The 15983-nt window shown below is 35.5% G+C and overlaps 1 protein-coding gene across 1 annotated transcript in view; it reads right to left on the bottom strand.

The window, feature by feature from the left end:
• LOC106826238 (disintegrin and metalloproteinase domain-containing protein 5-like) overlaps positions 1-15983 on the bottom strand; it is a 195648-nt gene that overhangs the window by 34949 nt on the left and 144716 nt on the right. The window contains exon 8 of the mRNA XM_070499713.1: positions 12178-12376. Coding sequence (XP_070355814.1) covers positions 12178-12376 — 199 coding nt within the window. The remainder of the gene's footprint in view (positions 1-12177; positions 12377-15983) is intronic.

Below are 15983 nucleotides of genomic sequence, written 5' to 3'. Positions count from 1 at the left end.
GAGGAAACGAAGGAGAATGGAGCAGAAAGTTCATTCAAAGAAATAATAACTAAGAACTTCCTGGGACAGGAACTGAATATACAAGTAAAAGAAGCTAATATAACTCCTAATTATATCAATGTGAAAAGATCTTCTCCAGGGCATATAGTACTAAAGCTGGCAAAAGTCAATGACAAAGAAAAATATTAAGAGCATCAAGGCAGATAAACATAACTTAGGAAGGAGTCCCTATCAGGCTTTCAGTGGATTTCTCAGCAGAAACTTGACAGCCTATGAGAGAGTGGAATGATATACTCAAAATTCTGAAAGACAAAAACTTTTTGCCAAGAATACTCTATCCAGTGAAAACATCCTTCAGATATGAAAAGAAATTAAAATATCCCAAGATAAACAAAAGCTAAGGAAGCTCATCACCACAAAACCTCCCCCCCACAAAAGAAATGCTCAAGAAGGACCTCATACCTGAAAAAAAAGAAAGGGTTTAAAAAGCCTTGAGCAGGGCGATAAACAGGCAGATAAAATCAGAGAATTGCAGCCCTCATCAGAATAGGTTAGTAAACACTTAATTGTAACATTAAAGACACAGGAAAAGAAAACATCAGAAATAAATGTAATCTTAACATTTTAACCACAAACTCACAACACAAGATAGAATAAGCTGTGACAAAAATAACTTAGAAGGGGAAGAGGAAAGGGATGGAAACAGCTTAGTTTAAGGAAGTAAGAGGCTATCAGAAATGGACTATCTCATCTATGAGACTTTTTGTACGAACATCATAGTAATCACTAGACAAATAATAAGAACAGAGACAGAAATGATAAATGAAGAGAACACTGGGATAACTGTTATAGAGAACTACCAAACTGAATTGGTACTCTGAAATACACAGGACCAGAAATAAAGGAAATGCAGACCAACTGGAAAATGAGTGATAAAATGGCAGCATTAAGCCCTCATATATCAATAATCACTCTAAATGTAAATGGATTGAATTCCACAATCAAAAGACACGGAGTGGCAGGATGGATTAAAAAACAAGACCAAACACTATGCCACCTCCCAGAAAAACATCTCAGCTCTAAAGACAAACACAGGCTCAGAGTGAAGGTATGGAAGATGATACTCTGAGCTAATGGCAAACAAAGGAAAGCAGGTGTTGCCTTATTTATATCAGACAAACTAGACTTCAAGATAAAAACGGCAGTGAGAGACAAATAGGGGCGGGGTATAATGACAAAAGGGACACTACACCAAGAAGACATAACACTTATAAATATATGTGCACCCAACACAGGAGCACCAAAGTACATAAAGCAACTGTTAACAAACCTAAAAGGCAATATTAACAACAATATCATAACAGTAAGGGACCTCAACACCCCAGTTACACCAATGGATAGATCATCCAGTGAGAAAGTCAACAAGGAAATAGGGTATTTAAACAAAAAGATAGACCAGATGGGCTTTATAGATATGTATAAAACACTCCATCCAAAAACAGCAGAACACACATTCTCCTTAAGTCTACATGGAACATTCTCAAGGATACACCATATGTTGGGAAACAAGGTGAGCCTCAATAAATTGAAGAAGACTGAAATCATATCAAGCAACTTTTCTGACCATAATGCTATGCAACTAGAAATCAATTACAAGAAAAAAGCTGGGAAAGTGACAAATATGAGGAGACTAAACAACATGCTACTGAACAACCAATGGATCACTGAAGAAATGAAAGGAGATATCAAAGAATATCTGGAAACAAATGAAAATGAAAATACACCATACCAACTCAAATGGGATGCAGCAAAAGAAGTCCTAAGAGGGAAATTCATAGCAATATAGGCCTACTTTAGAAAACAAGAAAAATCTCAAATAAGCAATCTTAAACTACAAATTAACAGAATTAGAAAAAGAAGAACAAAGCCAAAAGTCAGCAGAAGGAGGGAAATACTAAAAATTAGAGCAGACATAAATGAAATTGAAACAGAAAAAGTAGAAAGGATCAATGAAATAAACAGCTGATTCTTTGAGATAAAATTGACAAACCAGATTCACTAAGATTAAAAGAGAAAAGCCTCAAATAAATAAAATTAGAAATTAAAGAGGAGAAATTATAACGGATAGCACAGAAATGCAAAGGTATACAAAATAAGAGAAAAAGAAATGCAAAATAAGAGAATAGTATGAACAACTATATGCCAACGAATTGAACAATCTAGAAGAAATGGATAAATTCTTACTTATACAACCTCACAAAACTGAATCAAGGAGAAACAGAGAATCTGAATAGACCAATCACAATTAAAGAGACTGAAACAGTAATCAAAAACCTCTCTAAAAATAAAAGTCCGGGACGAGATGTCTCCTCTGGAGAATTCTACCAAATATTCAAAGAAGATTTAATACCTAACCTTCTTAAACTATTCCAAAAAGTTGAAGAAGATGCAACACTTCCTAACACATCTTATGAGGTCAACATCACCCTGATGCCAAAGACAGACAAGGAAAACAGAAAGAAGGAAAATTACAGGCCAATATTGCTGATGAACATAGATGCAAAAATTCTCAACAAAATATTGGCAAAACAAATACAGCAACACATTAAAGAGATCATACACTATGATCAAGTGGGATTTATACCAGCAGCAGGGATGATTAAACATCTGAGAATCAATAAATGTGATAGAACACATTAACAAAACACAAGATCCTCTCAATAAATGAAGGGAAAGCATTTGACAAGATCCAACCTCCATTTATGATAAAAACACTCAATGAAATGTGTATAGAAGGAAAGTACTCAATATAATAAAGGCCATACATGACAAACTGACAGCCAACATGATACTCAATGGGGAAAAACTGAAAATCATGCCTCTGAGAACAAGAACAAGAAAAGTGTGTCCACTCTCACCACTCTTGTTCAACATAGTACTGGATGTTTTGGCCAGAGCAATTAGGCAAGAAAAAGAAATAAAAGGAACCCAAATAGGCAATGAAGAAGTGAAACTCTCACTTTTTGCAGATGACATGATTTTATATATAGAAAACCTTAAAGAATCCATCAGAAAACTATTGGAAATAATCAACAACTATAGCAAAGTTGCAGAGTACAAAATCAACTTACAAAAATCAGTTGCATTTCTATATTCTAATAAAGAACTAACAAAACAAGAACTCAAGAATACAATCCAGGACAGCCTGGTAGTGTAGTGGGTAAGTTCAGGCACTCTGCTTTGGCAGCTTGGGGTTCACAAGTTTGGATCCAAGGCGCAGACCTAGCACTGCTCATTAGGCCATGGCATGGTGGTGTTGCAAAAACAGAATAGAGGAGGATTGGCACAGATATTGGCTCAGTGACAATCTTCCTCAAGCAAAAAGAGGAAGATTGGCAACATACGTTAGCTCAGGGCCAACCTTCCTCACCAAAAATATAGATATAGATATATAAAATAAAAGAGCAAAAGGATAGTTTTTTTAATGTGACCAAAGTTAAACTGCTATTGGGATTATATATATATATATGTATATTAGTTTTTTTATGGAAGCCTCATGGAAGCCACAAAAGAAACATCTAAGGTACATACACAAAAGACAAATACAAGGTAATCAAAGCACACCACTACAGAAAGTCATCAATTTATGACAGAAGGAAAAAAATGTGACTACAAAGTAGCCAGAAAACAATTAATAAGATGGCATTAGTTAGTCATTAAGTATCATTAATTCTCTAAATGTTAATGAATCGAATTCTCTTTTCAAAAGGCACAGAGTAGCTTGATGGACAAAAAAACAAGACTCAACTATGCTGCCTACAAGAGTCACTTGAGCTTTAAGGATACACAGAAGCTCAAAGTAAAGGGATCACAACATATATTTCATGCAAGTGGAAACCTAAGGAGAGCAGTGGTAGCTATATTTATATTAGAAAAAATAGACTTTAAGCTACAAACAGTAACAAGAGACTAACATAGTCATTATGTAATGATAAGGAGGTGAATTCATCAAGAGGATATAACAACCTTAAATATATATGCACCCAACATTGGAGCACCTAAAATATACTAAGCAAGTACTAAAAGATCTGAAGTGAGAAATAGGCAACAACACAGTAATAATAGGGGAACTCAATACAGCACTACGAACAATGGATAGGTCATCCAGACAGGAAATTAACAGGGAAATGTTGCACTTGAACCATACATTAGACCAAAGGGAACTAACAGACATATACAGAACATTCCTTCTAACAGCAGCAGAATTCACATTCATCTGAAGTGCATATGTCACACTCTCCAGTATAGAGCACACATTAGGTCACAAAACAAAGCTTAGAAAATTTAAGAAGACTGACAGCATACCAAGTATCTTTTCCAACTTCAAGGGTGTAAAACCAGAGATCAATAACAGAAGCAAAACTGGAAATTTAACAAATATGTGAGGATTAAACAACATGCTCCAGGACAACCAATAAGCCAAAGATGAAATCAAAAGGGAAATTAAGAAACATCTTAAAACAAACAAAAATGGAAACATAACATACAAAAACCTATAGGATGCTGCAAAAGCAGTTCTAAGAGGAAATTTTGCAGCAATAAACACCTACATGAAGTAAAAAGACATATGGAACTATCAAGAATGAATGATGAAGAAATAGAAAATCTGAACAGACAAATAACAAATAAGAAGATTGAATCAATAATCAAGAATGTCTCAACACAGGAAAGTCTAGGACCACATGGTTTCACTGGGGAATTCTACCAAACTTTTAAAGAATTAATGCAAAACCTTCTCAAACTCTTCCCAAAAAACTGAAGAGAACACACTCCCAAACTCAATTTATAAGGCCAGCATTATCCTGATACCAAAGCCAGAAAATGATACTGTAAGAAAAGAAAATTGCAGATCAATAACCCTGATAAATACAGATGCTAAAGCTCTCAACATAATATTAGCAAACCAAGTTCAAAAGCACATGAAAAGGATAATTCACCATGATCAAGTTGTATTGATTCATCCCTGGGATGCAAGGCTGGTTCAATATATTCAAATCAATAAACATAATACACCACATTAATAGAACAAAAGATAAAAATGATACAATTATCTCAATAGATGCAGAAAAGGCATTTGATAATACTACATCTTTTCATGATAATAACACTCAACAAATTGAATATAGAAGGAATATACCTCAATGCAATACAGGCCATATATGACAAGTTCACAGCCTATGTCATAATCGATGGTGAAAGGTTGAATGTTTTTCCTCTAAGATCAGGAAAATGACAATGAGGCTCACTCTCACCATTCCTATTCAACATAGTACTGGAAATCCTAGATAGAGCAATTAGGCAAGACAAAGAAGTAAAAGGCATCAAAAACAGAAAGGAAGAAATAAAATTGCCTTTGTTTGCAGGTGATAGGATGTTATATGTAGAAAATCCTAAGCTCCATCAAAAAATTCTTAGAATTAATAAATGAATTTAGTAAACTTGCAGGATACAAAATCAACATACAGTAGACAAGTTGCATTTCTACCCACTAATAGCAAAACATGTGAAAAAGAAATTAACTAACCCCATTTACAATAGCATCAAAAATAAAATGTTTAGGAATAAATTTAACCAAGGAGGTGAAATATCTGTACACTGAAAACAAGACTTTGATAAAAGAAATGAGGAAGACACAAACAAATGTGAAGATATCCAATATTCAAGTATTAGAACAATTACATTGTTAAAATGGCCATATTACCCAAAACCAACTATAGATTCAATGAAATTCCTATAAAAAATCCAATGGCATTTTTTACAGAAATAGAAAAAACAATCTTTAAATTTTGTGGACTCAGAAAAGGCCCCAAATAGCCAAAGCAATCCTAAGAAAGAAGAACAAAGCCAGAGGCATCACATTTACTGATTTCAAATTATACTACAAAGCTATAGTGATCAAAACAGTATAGTATTGGCATAAAAACAGACACGTGGACCAATGGAACAGAATCAAGAGTTCAGAAATAAACTCCATATATAAGTCCACTCATATTTGACAAGGGATCCAAGAAACTCAATATGGAAAGTAGTCTTTTCAATAGATGGTGCTAGGAAAACTGGATAACCATAAGCAAAGGAATGAAATTGGACCCCTATCTTGCACCACTCACAAAAATGAACTCAAATTAGGTTAATGACTTAAACATAAGACCTGAAACAATAATACTCCTAGAAGGAAACAGGGGGAAAAGTCTTTGACGTTAGTCCGGCAGTAATTTCCTGGATGTGACACTAAAAGCACAAGCAACAAAAACAAAAATAAATAAGTGGGACTCCATCAAACTAAAAAGCTGTGGCACAGCAAATAAGCAATCAACAAAATGAAAAGGCAATATACAGACATAAAATATTTGCAAATCATATAGCTGATAAGAAATTCATATTCAAATTATGTAAAGAACTCTTACAACTTAATAGCAAACAAGTATAAACAAATAACTTCATTAGAATATGGACAACAGACATGAATATATGTATTCCAAAGAAGACAACATATGAATGGCCAATAGGTACATGAAAAGCTGCCCAACATCACCAATCATCAGGAAATGCAAATCAAAACCACATCTGATAGATTTGCTATTATCAAAAAGACAAAAAGATAACAAATGTTGGCAAGGATGTGGAGAAAAAGGAACATTTGTACACTGTTGGTGGAAATGTAAATTGGTGCAATCACAATGGAAAATAGTACAGAGGTTTCTCAAAATCTTAAAAATAGAACTCCCATAAGATCCAGCAATCCTACTTCTAGGTATATATCCAAAACAATTGAAGTGAGGATCTCAAAGAGATATTCTCCACTCCCACATTTATTGCAGCCTCATTCACAGTAGCCAAGATATGTAGACAAGCTAAGTGTCCATCAATGGATGAATGTAAATGAAAATGTGATAGATATATATATACCAAATCATTTATATATATGAATATTATATATGTATGAATATTCTATATGAATATATGTGAATATTGTTCAGTCATGAAAAGAAGTAACTCCTGCCATTTGAGACAACCTGGATGAAACTTGAAGGCCTTATACTAAGTGAAATACATCAGAAAGAGGAAGACGAATACTGTATGAAATGACTTATACGTGGAATCTAAAAAAGCCAAACTCAGAGAAGCAAGGAAGTAGTGTGGTGGTTATTAGGACCTTTGGGTAGTGGAAATAGGGAGATATTTGTCAAAGAGTACAAACTCCCAGCTATAATATTTACAAATTCTGGGGATCTAATGCACAGCATGTGATTATAGCCAATGTTACTGTATCATATACTTAAAAGTTGGTAAGAGAATAAATTTTTATAGTCTTCACTAGAAAAAAAGAAATGGTAATTATGTGACAGGATAGAGGTGTTAGCCAATGCTAATGGTTCTAATCATTTTGCAACATATAAATGTATCCAATCAACACAGTGTACACCTTAAACTTACACAGTTTTATATGTCAATTATATCCAATAATGTTGGCGCGGGGGAGGGGTATTCCAGAGGGAGAAAGACACCAGCAATATGGCAGTGTAGGAAGCCCTGGATTCTCCTTCCCTCTTACAAATGCACTGCCTCAGCAACAATTCATGCAGAAATTCCCTTTGTGATGAATCCTAAACTGAATGAAAGGCTCCTTTACTCCAGGGGAATGCAAAACCAGACTCAATGAAGTCTGTAAAGAGATTCAGGACACTTTCCCATCAGAGACCCTACACCAGCACAGTGCCTTAGAGGCAGGAAGAGACCATCTAGCTCCCAGCTGCACCCAGCAGAGAGAAGAGATTTGTTTGTAGGTCCAGCACCCATACATTTACAAGGTGGCTGCCCAAAGAACTGGAATCTGTCTTGCTAGTTCTGGAAGCTCTCATGGGTCTTCACAGTCTAGTTGCTCAGGGGACAACAGAGGTGGTAGCTTGGTCTAGTAGACACCAATAGTACCCTCCAGTGCTCACCACAAAGTGAGTGGATGAACAATCCCAGCTCTCAATTTCCACCTTGGGAGAGAAAGAGTTGATCCATTTGTCCAGATCCCTAAGTAACAACATAAATCATAGAGCTGGGAATACACTAACTGAACTGGAAAATGCACTAGAGGAGTACAACAACAGACTAGATAAAGCAGAAAAAAGGATCAGCAAACTTGAAGACAGGACATTGGGAATTATTTAATAAGAAGAGCAAACAAAGTAAATGAATGAAAAAGAGTGAAGAAAGCTTAAGGGGCTTATGGGACATCCTCAAACAGACTAATAGAAGCATTATGGGAGTTCCAGAAGAAGAATAGTGAAAGAAATGATCAGAAAGCACATTCAAAGAAATAATGGCTAAAAATTTTCCCAAATTGGAGGAAAGAAATGGATATCCAAATGCAGGAAGACCAAGAACCTCAAATAAGTTGAACTCAAAGAAATCCATACCAAGACACATTATAATCAAATTGTCAAAATTCAAAGACAAACAGAGAATTTTGAAAGTAGAACAAAAGTGAGTCATCATATACAAGGGAACCTCCAGACTATGCGTGGATTTTCCAGCAGAAACCGTACAGGCCAGAAGATGATGGTATGATATATTCAAAGAGCTGTAAGAAAAAACTGCCAACAAAGAATTTATAACTGGCAAAACTGGTCTTCAAAAATTAAGGGGAGATAAAATCTTTCCAGACAGATTAAAGCTGAATGAGTTCATGAGTACTACACACACCCTACATGAAATGCTAATGGAAATGATGCCAGCATTGTGGTGGCATAAGACACCCCTTTTTTTAAAAAAAATCCACAAATATTTATGTATCAAGTCTATTTTAGACACTCAAGGAAGAACAGAAGATGGTGAAAAGCCGTTCCCAAGCTTCAATAAATTAAAGACTTAGATGTAAATACACAAAATATGATGTTAGAAGAGTAAAACATTGATTGCTAATGGGCTTCAGAGTAAGGAAATAATGCAATAAAGCTTTAAAATTTTCTGGTTGGATTATTTTAAAGAATTCTAAAGAGAGAGAGTTTCCATACATCAAATGAATTGGGTTTTGTTTGTTTTTCCACAATTTTTTTATTGTGTTAGAATACACATAACATAAAGTTTACCATCTTAACCATTTTTAAGTGTAGAGTTCAGTGGCTTTAAATACATTCATATCATTGTGCAACTATCACTACCATTAATCCCCATAACTCTTTTCAGTTTGTAAGACTGAAACTCTATACCTATTAAAAAATAACTCTCTATTTCTCCTTCCTCCAAGCCACTGGGAACGACCATTCCACTTTCTGTGTCTATGATTTTGACAATACTAGGTATCTCATATCAGTGGAATAATACAGTATTTATCATTTTATAACTGCTTTATTTCACTTAGCATAATTTCCTTCAGGTTCATCTATGTTTAGCATATGGCAAAATTGCCATCCTTTTTAACTCTGAACAATATTCCATTGTTTGTACATACCACATTTTGCTTTGTCCATTCCTTCATTGATGGACACTTGGGTTGCTTTCAAGTTTTCGCTATTGTGAATAATGCTGCTGTGAACATAGGTGTACAGATATCTCTCGCTGACACTGCTCTCAATTCTTTTGTGGATATACTCAGAAGTAGACTTGTCGGGTCATATGGTAATTCTATTTTCAATTGTCTGAGAAACCTCATACTATCTTCCACAGTGGCTGTACTATTTTACATTTCCACCAACAGAGCACAAAGGTTCACATTTCTCCACATCCTCACCAACACTTGTTGTTTTCTGTTTTTTTGATAGTAGCCATTCTAATGGGTGTGAAGTGGTATCTCACTGTAGTGTTGATTTGCATTTCCCTATTGATTAGTGATGTTGAGCTTCTTTTTACATGCTTATTAACCAGTTGTATATCTTCTTTGGAGAAATGTCTCTTAAAGTCCCTTGCACATTTTTGAATTGGGCTGTTTGTTTTTTGTTATTGAATTTTAGGAGTTTTCTATATATTCTGATATTAATTTCTTATCAGATATGTGACTTGCAAATATTTTCTTCCAAAAAAACAGACAGAAAGCAATTATTAAGATAACATTAGTAAGTCCTTATATTTGGGGTGAGAAAATTCTTTGTTGTAGGGATTGTTCTGTGAATTGTAGGATGTTTAGCAGCATCCCTGACTTCTACCCTCTAGAAGCCAGTATCAATCCCACCCTACTCGAGAAAATCAAAAATGTCTGCAAGCATTGTGTCTAGTAGGCAAAGGCCATGAATGCTGCTAAATATGCTACAATGCACAGCACAATCCCCGTCACCTCCACCTCTCACAAGAAAAAAATGTCTGGCCTAAAATATCAATAATGCTAAGGCTGAGAATCCATAACATAACTGTTGGTTTTGTAATCACATCACTTTAGGTGCCACACAACTCAATTTTGTGACAAATTCCCTTAATAATGTATGCAACTTTACAATGAATGAGACTTTCTATCTTCTAGAGGACAAACATCACCATAAACTAAATGACACAAAAACTTTATCATCATTTATATTACGCCAAGAATAGGAAGTATCTACATGTACTGAAATAACACTGAAGAGCATGCTGTGGGGACTAGACATTTACAAAAACAAAATTTTGTTAGGAGCTTAGAAAAAGGAAGTACATTTCCAGTTAAAGTGCCTTTATTGATCTAACAGAAAAAACAAAGGACTTACTACTTAAAATCAAGGTCCTTTACCAGAGATATATAGATTTCTCTACTTTAAATGATATTGCTTCATGAATAATGTCATTCAATATTACAACTGCATAAGCATATTTTAGCCAGAAGTCAATAATTTGGTGACATGTGATGACGTGTATTAGGTCTGTGGAATAAGATTTTTATTGGCTGTTGCCTATACATCATATATGGTTTTTATCTTAGAAAGCTAATGCCTACTTCAGAATTATATCAAACCCTAATCAAGACCATTCTAGTTAATTAGTGTCCATAGATGCCCCAGTCAAAGAATTAAAATTAACTTGGATTAAAATACAATGATGATTTTGGGCAAATTTTCAACAGCTTCTTTTTTTGCCCAAGCTCTGCAGGAGGCTTACATAATGGGATTATTTTCCAAAAATAAGTACAAAAGCTGATTGATATACCCAGACTTATCATGTCCTAGATGCATTAACACAAGTGATCACTAGGATTGGACAGACATTACTTCAAAATTAAGATGCTTTAGATGTTATACTTGCCTCTAAGAAGAAATCTGTACTATTTTGGGAGAAAACCTGTCATTCTCACAGAGGGCTTTAAAATCACTTGAAATCACTGCTAATCCTAAAGAAACAGTAAATAAGATAAATAACCTGGGGGAATACCTAGCTGACATCCCACTACCCCACTCTAAATTTATCTGGCCAGCACTGAGATTTATTTTCCTGGTTTTACTTTGGGAAACACTGAATCATAGATCTGGGGTACTTTTATGCTCCTACTAATTTTACTGGTAATTTGTTTCTATCTCACTTATGTTTTAAATACTGCTTTAATGTAGCCATTGTCTTGCCAGATGGTGCAACTATTTCATCTCCTCCTTAAATTCCTGGCATTCATATCAACCTAGACAATACTTGAGTTCTTGCCTATGACCTGGCTAAAGAAGGCCTAAACGGAGAACTGAGAAAGAAAAATTTCACTCTCTCAAAGAACATGAACTGCATATGTGCAGTAAATTGTATATTTCAATGAAGCTAATGGTCCAGACATTTACAGGAAGCTATCAAATTGGACTAGACAGGTCATAAGCTGAAGCCCCCAATCATCAGCAAGCCTCTTTGACCAGATCCACTCTTGAAATCCAACATATTACTGATAGCTGTGCTTTGTTCTAGCAAAAATTCTTGTTTCATTTAAGTGTAAAATAAAGTCCACCACCATAAATTCTATATAATCTTCCAGGAAGCTGTATTTCCACTTGAGATTTCTTCCTTGTGCAAAGGAGAATTCCATATAAATTCAGAATCAAGAATTTGATTTCCTTTAAGACTAATATACACTAGGCAAGACTACGCTCATTAACAACTGCATTTATATTTTTGTTCTATAGAATTGGATAACAGAGCTTGGAATAATCAGAACTTAGGAACTAAGAAGAAAATTATGTTCATTACCTCCTCCGATTAAATCTTTACATTGTTTGTTAAACATCCGACATCGTCCTTCATAACAGTAGGCCTGACCTGAATCACAAGGTTGTCCATTGCGTGCAAAAGTGTCAGGCCCACAGTGTGGGGTAATCCCATTGCAATATTCATGAAAATCACAATCTGCATCAAATGATTTCCTACAACGTATATTAGCTGGTTTTATCTAGCAGGGAAAAAGAATATAAGAAAATATCACCTATCAATGATACACAAATTTTATTTCTCTTCAGGCTTTAAATTTCCATTCATTTTTTCCTAAGTTGCTACGAGGAATGTGGAAATTGTCTTCTTCAGAACTACTTAACCATTGCATAGAAATTTAGGTGATTGAATTTATTGTGCATACAGGAGTGGGTAATACTTATGAGAGACATGAGAAACTCAAAGATAAACAAACTACTATAACTATAAAAAAGAAAGTAAGAGCTAAAGAATTAATATAAAAATTACATTCAACCCAGTATGGCTATGCTCACATGGGAAGCCTCTGATTTCTCCTTATGCCATCCTTAAGGCAGAAATCAGCAACAATTCACAAAACAATAAATATGCATCAGAATCATTTAGAAAACAGTTGGTAGATTTTTAAAAGAAGATAATTGAAGGACAGATAGAAGATTTATTTCACATATTACATTCCAAACAACTATAAAAATAAAAACAAAGTAAACTTCCCCAAGTATATATCTCTGATCTCATTAGCACTTATTCTTTAGATGATAGCTTCCAGGGTTTGCCTTCTGTAGCCCCAAGTCCTCATGGCTATCATCACTATCCTATGCAAACTACATCAAATTTATTCTAGCTCTCAAAGTCCTAGAGGCCCACCTTTCACATTCACCCACCTCCCCAAATGGGTTTTCTGTATACTTCTTCTCACTTTGTCAATAAGTATTTGCTACCTGTAGTAAATTTGACACAAATTCTCCAAGTGATAGGTGAGAAGACAAGATGTAATACTTGTATCACCCAAGCTTATGTAGTTAACATTCAAATCAAAACCAATGATCAAAATTATTTCTAAAGTAAAATACATTTAAGTATAATGAGAAAGTACTAATACTTTCTTCAGAATATGCTTCCTTTTACAAATGTGCATAAATGGCAATCTTACTTTATTGCAATTTCTTTTGTTATTAAGCCTTTATTTTTTACAGTAGTTCAAGGATCACAGAAGATATGAGGGGGAAGTACAGAGATTTCCCATATAACCCCTGCCCCACACATGTAAAGTCTCCCCCATTATCAACATCTCCCACTAGAGTGGTACATTTGTTACAACTGATGAACTTACATTGATACATCATAATCACTTCAAGTCCATAGCTTACATTAAAGTTTACTCTTGGTGGTGTATGGGCTTAGACAAATGTATAATGACATGTATCTATTGCTATGGTATCACAAAGAGTATTTTCACTGCCCTAAAATTCCTTCATGCTCTGCCTATTCATCTCCCCCTCGGTCCCTGGTAACCACTGATCTTTACTGTCTCCATAGTTTTGCCTTTTCCAGAATGTCATTTAGTTGGAATCATACAGTATGTAACATTTTCAGATTGGTTTCTTTCACTCAACTTCTTTTTCAATACTCAAAAATACCAAGTTCCTGAAATGCTCTTTGAACCAAGTTTTGTCATCCTACTTACTCCTCCATTGATGGGTGTTCATTTTTCTTTCCTTAGCTCTTTAATTCCCATATGGTCATAAAACTTTAAAATTGTTGACTCCTTGTTCCTGAGTGTTTTCTCCTACCATGCTTTGATTTTGTTTTTGTCTTAGTCTTTAATTTATTTTTATTCTTGCCAAGACTGTGAGTTTGTGTATGTTATATGTAATTCATGGTCAGGGCTGTGTCCCTTTACAAAACTGATCTAGGGATGGTGTGTTAATTTACTGCCTCTGACTCCCACACCAGCCTGGACTGCATAGTAAAGAAAGTACTGTGTATATCAGAACACGGTTACAGTTAACACGAATAATTAAGACTATACTATGTCTGATAGTGTAAAAGAAGAGGAGAGTAACATCAGCAAGATGGAAGAATAGGAGACTCCAGGTTGAACACCCACACAGAAACACCTATTTTAACAACTACCATGGATGAGAATACCTTTACTGGAGCCTAGGAACCCAATTGAAAGGTTCGAGTCCTCTGGTGGAACAACAAATATGAGAGTAGATGCATTGAAGGGGGTGAGAAGAACAGTTCCACTTTACACACATCACCCCTCCCCCAAGGTGGCACAGCTCAATGCCTAGAGAGACCCTCTTGACCCATGATTTCTCCAACAGGGGAAAATGAAAGTGATGTGAGAGCCTGGTTTCCCCGACCTTGTATGACCCAGCCCAAGAAAGCCCACTTTTGTCTCACCCCACCCAGAACACTGAGGGGATTTGTATAGCTGAATAGTATGGGGACACCTAGGAGTAGGGAAAATGGATGAGAGCTTACAGAAACCAGTGTATGGATCACAACAACTAGCCACATATATTGACTGGCTCGCAGACTCCACCAAGAGCCCCATCAAAGAACTAATAGGACACCTCACCTGAGGACACCCACAACTAGCCAATGAACACCCCCTGCACTCCACACACACCCCCTGTAGCTGGCACACCACACTCCCCAGCACATGGTGCATGTGAGACTCCAATAAGAGTGTGCACAACCATGCAAACAACACATGGATATCAGCAGCTGGCTTGACTCTGTCGAACTGGGAGAAAGTGCACAATCTTGAACACTTCAGGGAACTGCCTTAGGGAAAATAAATGGGGGGCTCTTCACACCTTGACTGGTTTTGTGGGATTGAGAGAAGGCATGCTATCCTAAGCTGTCCCACCAATGAGAGAATAAGAGGAATGGAGTGAACATACCCAAAGAAGAGTTCTGACAGACCCAAAAACTCTAGCTCAGCTGTCTGGTGACTGGCTTCTTTCTCTCCCTAAGTGAGTGAATAAACACTGGAGAATATGGCTACTTCTTCAAATGTGAAGGCAGAAATGCAAAGCTTTAGTTAACATAAAGAATCAAGGAAACGTGACACTACTAAAGGAAGAAAACAAAGCTTCTAAGGGAGACCCCAAAGACACGGAATTGTACAAACTGCCTGACAAAAAATGAAAAATAATCATCTTAAGTGCAGTGAGAGCACAGATAGACAAACAAAATCAAGAAAGCAATATAATAAGAAGCTTAACAAAGAGAAAATCAATTTAAAAAGGAACCAAACAGAAATTCTGGATCTGAAGAATACAATGTTTGAACTGAAAATTACATATGAAGAGCTTCAAGAGCACAGTTGATAAAGCAGAAGAAACAAGGACTCAAAGGCAATCACTTGAAATTATCCAATCAAAGGCACAAAAAAGAAAAAGAAAAAAGAAAGCCTATGGTACTTATGGGACACCATCAAAAGAAATACTTTTATGCATTATCGGAGTCCTAGAAGGAGCAGAGACAGAGAAAAGGGCAGAAAGCTTAAAGAAATAATGACATAAAATTTCCCAAATCTTGAGAGGGAAATATACATAAAGCCAAAAGAATGCTAAATAGATTGAACACAGGGAGGTCTTCAAAAGAGATGTTATAAATAATCAAAAGTCAATGATGAAGAGAATTTTGAAGGCAGTAAGAGAAAAATGACTTGTTACATATAAGGGAACCCACGTAAGACCATAAGCGGATTACTCAGCAGAAAGCTTGCAGGCCAGGAAAGAGTGGGATGATATTTTCAAAGTGCTGAAAGAACAAAAGACACTGCCAAC

Source organism: Equus asinus, chromosome 27 (genome assembly GCF_041296235.1).
Source record: "Equus asinus isolate D_3611 breed Donkey chromosome 27, EquAss-T2T_v2, whole genome shotgun sequence".
NCBI lineage: Eukaryota > Metazoa > Chordata > Mammalia > Perissodactyla > Equidae > Equus > Equus asinus.
Note: the sequence above shows the minus strand (reverse complement) of the source record. Positions and strands in the feature narration are given on the sequence as shown.